This window comes from Geospiza fortis, unplaced genomic scaffold, assembly GCF_000277835.1.
Source record: "Geospiza fortis unplaced genomic scaffold, GeoFor_1.0 scaffold96, whole genome shotgun sequence".
Taxonomy (NCBI): Eukaryota; Metazoa; Chordata; class Aves; order Passeriformes; family Thraupidae; genus Geospiza; species Geospiza fortis.
This window is the reverse complement of record NW_005054454.1, coordinates 690,859-693,735: the sequence shown is the minus strand read 5'-3', so window position 1 is coordinate 693,735 and position 2,877 is coordinate 690,859. Positions and strand designations below refer to the sequence as shown.

General features: G+C 46.9%; 1 protein-coding gene across 1 annotated transcript in view; it reads left to right on the top strand.

Annotated features, from left to right (window-relative positions):
• LOC102045650 (trifunctional purine biosynthetic protein adenosine-3-like) overlaps positions 1 to 2,877 on the top strand; it is a 39,497-nt gene that overhangs the window by 17,370 nt on the left and 19,250 nt on the right. The window contains exons 5-7 of the mRNA XM_014309814.1: positions 243 to 417; positions 1,815 to 1,926; positions 2,360 to 2,419. Coding sequence (XP_014165289.1) covers positions 243 to 417; positions 1,815 to 1,926; positions 2,360 to 2,419 — 347 coding nt within the window. The remainder of the gene's footprint in view (positions 1 to 242; positions 418 to 1,814; positions 1,927 to 2,359; positions 2,420 to 2,877) is intronic.

The window sequence follows — 2,877 nt, the reverse complement described above, 5'->3', positions numbered from 1 at the left end:
AGCGCCTTGAAATCTGCTTTAAATTAGGGTGGATAACTGTGGGAGTGCTCAGTTAAGTACAGAGCTAAAGAGCCCTAAAACCACAGGCTGAGAAGGGTCAGTGGATATTCAGAGCCTCATTTAGAAGGTGAATGAATTAAAGAGACAAAGAGGGGTGTAACAAAGGGGTGATGGATGGGAATCTCCTTTTGTCACATGTCCCCGAAGAGCCCCCTTGGTGCTTGTGCTGTTTCTTGGCTCAGGGATTGTGGACGACCTGCGGGCAGCAGGAGTTCGGTGTTTCGGGCCCGGGGCCAGGGCAGCCCAGCTGGCCTCCAGCAGCAGCTCCAGCAAAGCCTTCCTGCAGCGCCACGGGCTCCCCACGGCGCGCTGGGCAGCCTTCAGCACCCCCCAGGAGGCCTGCAGGTTCATCTCCAGGTACACCTGCTGCCACGGGGCTCCTCTGCCATCACCTGGGCCTGGGAACCCATCAGCTCCTGCTGGATTAATCAGCTCTGTAATTAGACACAGCTGATGAAGGTGTGGGTGTGGAGCTGATGGAGCCAGGCTGGGAGAGCTTGGAGTGCTCACCTGGGCCTGAAGGGGCTCCAGGAGAGCTGCAGAGGGACTGGGGACAAGGCCTGCAGGGACAGCACCCAGGGAATGGCTGCCAGTGCCAGAGGGCAGGGCTGGATGGGATCTTGGCAATGAGGAATTGTTCCCTGGCAGGGTGGGCAGCCCCTGGCACAGGGTGCCCAGAGCAGCTGGGGCTGCCCCTGCATCCCTGGCAGTGCCCAAGGCCAGGCTGGACACTGGGGACACTGGGAGGTATCCCTGCCATGGCAGAGGTGGCACTGGGTGGTCCCTTCCAACCTTTTGTGATTCCATGATTCTGTGAACTGCAGCCGTTGATTTTTCTGTTCTGAATTCCCAGCTCTTCTTCTTTTCCATCTGCTCCTTCAGGATGCTCAATAAGCCATTTACAAGACAAAATATCATAATAAAGAAAAATATTTCAACAAATCTTTCTGTTAGTTAAGGGCTGAGAATCATTTCTACCCAGACAGATGCCAGCAAAACGCTCTCTGAGGACGATTTGGAAGGTTCTGGTCAAATATCCATAACTAAAGGAGAACAGTCCCATTTCTCTGCCTGTGGGTTCTGTTCCCAGACTCCTTGTCCTTGCTGGCAAGTGCTCCATGTGGGATACACTCGTGGAATCTCTGGGGGTTTTGAATAAGAAAAAAAATTTTATTAAAAGGTTTTTTATTTTATTAAAAGGTTTTTTTATTAAAAGGTGTTTTTTTATTAAAGGTTGGGAATAAAACCAACCTTTTCACTGGTTTTGCTCTGTTAGAACACTCAGTTTATGTTGCTGCCACACGGAGACAAGGCCAACACCTTCTCTGTCAGCAAGTGCAGGGCTCCAAAGTGGAGATTTCCCTGTCCCAGATGTGCACAGAGAGATGGGGAGAAGGGAGCCTGGGTGGTATATACTGGACAGGTTAACTATTAGATTAAACTGGAGATTTAACCTAACAGAACTCATAGTGTGGACACTAGAGTGAGGTGTTCTTTCAGGAAACAGGAAATTCAGCCCTTCAAAAATGTTTTTTTTTGGATATTCACAAGCCAGGGGTGACTGGGTGAAGTTAAAATCCATTCATTACCAGGGTGATGCTTTGTTCTTTTTTAACTTCTGGATGTAGCTTGTGTTTCAGAGTAAGTGGGGAAATTGTGGAGGTACAGTGGGAGAGTCCGGGGCATCCAGGAGCAAAGGGGAGATTTCCCTGGATGCAGCAGGGATGTCTGACCCCTCTCTGCTTCCCTTAAAGCACAGACTTCCCTGCACGGGTGGTGCGGGTGCGGGGGCCAGCGGCCAGGAGGGAAGTGACCATTGCAGCCAGCAAGGAGGAGGCCTGCAGAGCTGTCCAGGAGATTATGCAGGTACAAAAATCCTGAATTAATCCTGGTGCTCTGTACTCTAGGAGTTTGTAATTCCTGCTACAGGGGGCAAGCATTCTTGGGAGAAATTGTTCATTCGATTCAAGAGTTTCCCTGGGTCTCCTCAGACTCCTCCTGTGTGCCCCAGGCAGGGCTGGGAGCTTTTGTGACTGAACTTCTGTTCCAGCCTTGGGTTCCACTTCTCTGCCCCTCCAAATTGTCATTTTTCCTTGTTTCCCAGGCCTGATAGGGAATATTTCAGTGTTGCCTCCTTATGTCCAAATGAAATTCCATTGGCTTTCCCCACTGGCATTCAAGCAAGCTGGCACTTCTCATATACATTGTTTTTTGTTAAAAGAAAATGAAGAGAGGATTTAGGCAGTGGATTCATATCTGCTCACTGGGGATTTCTTTTGTTTTGTTCTGTCTTTTACAGGACAGAATGTTTGGAGAGATGGTTGTTATTGAAGAACTGCTTCAAGGGGAAGAACTTTCTGTAGGTATTGATGGTGTGATGTTGTGCTTTTACTCTTTGGCATTATTGCTGTGCTTCTGCATAAACACCCAAGTTTATTGTTTCAAATTTCTTTCTTTTTTTTTTGTTTTATTTGCACTTTGACAAATGAATATCTATTGCATAACATGCAGTCTAAGCCTGTGTCATGCTAACCAATGCATGTTGTCAATAGATTTTTCTTCTACATTAAAAATGACATTGCATTTATAGTGGTTATTTTAGGGTTTTTTTTTTCCCCTAAAGTGACCCAAAACATGTTTTTATGGACTTTGCCTTGGTAATCATGTTACATCTGTAACTGTGTGCTAATACTGAGTGCCTCCTTTAGGCTATTCACATGCCAGAGGACAGGCATGTGTTCAGATGTGACTGATATATTATATTATAGGCTGATACATATATTAAGGCTGATTATAATATAATATAATATAATATAA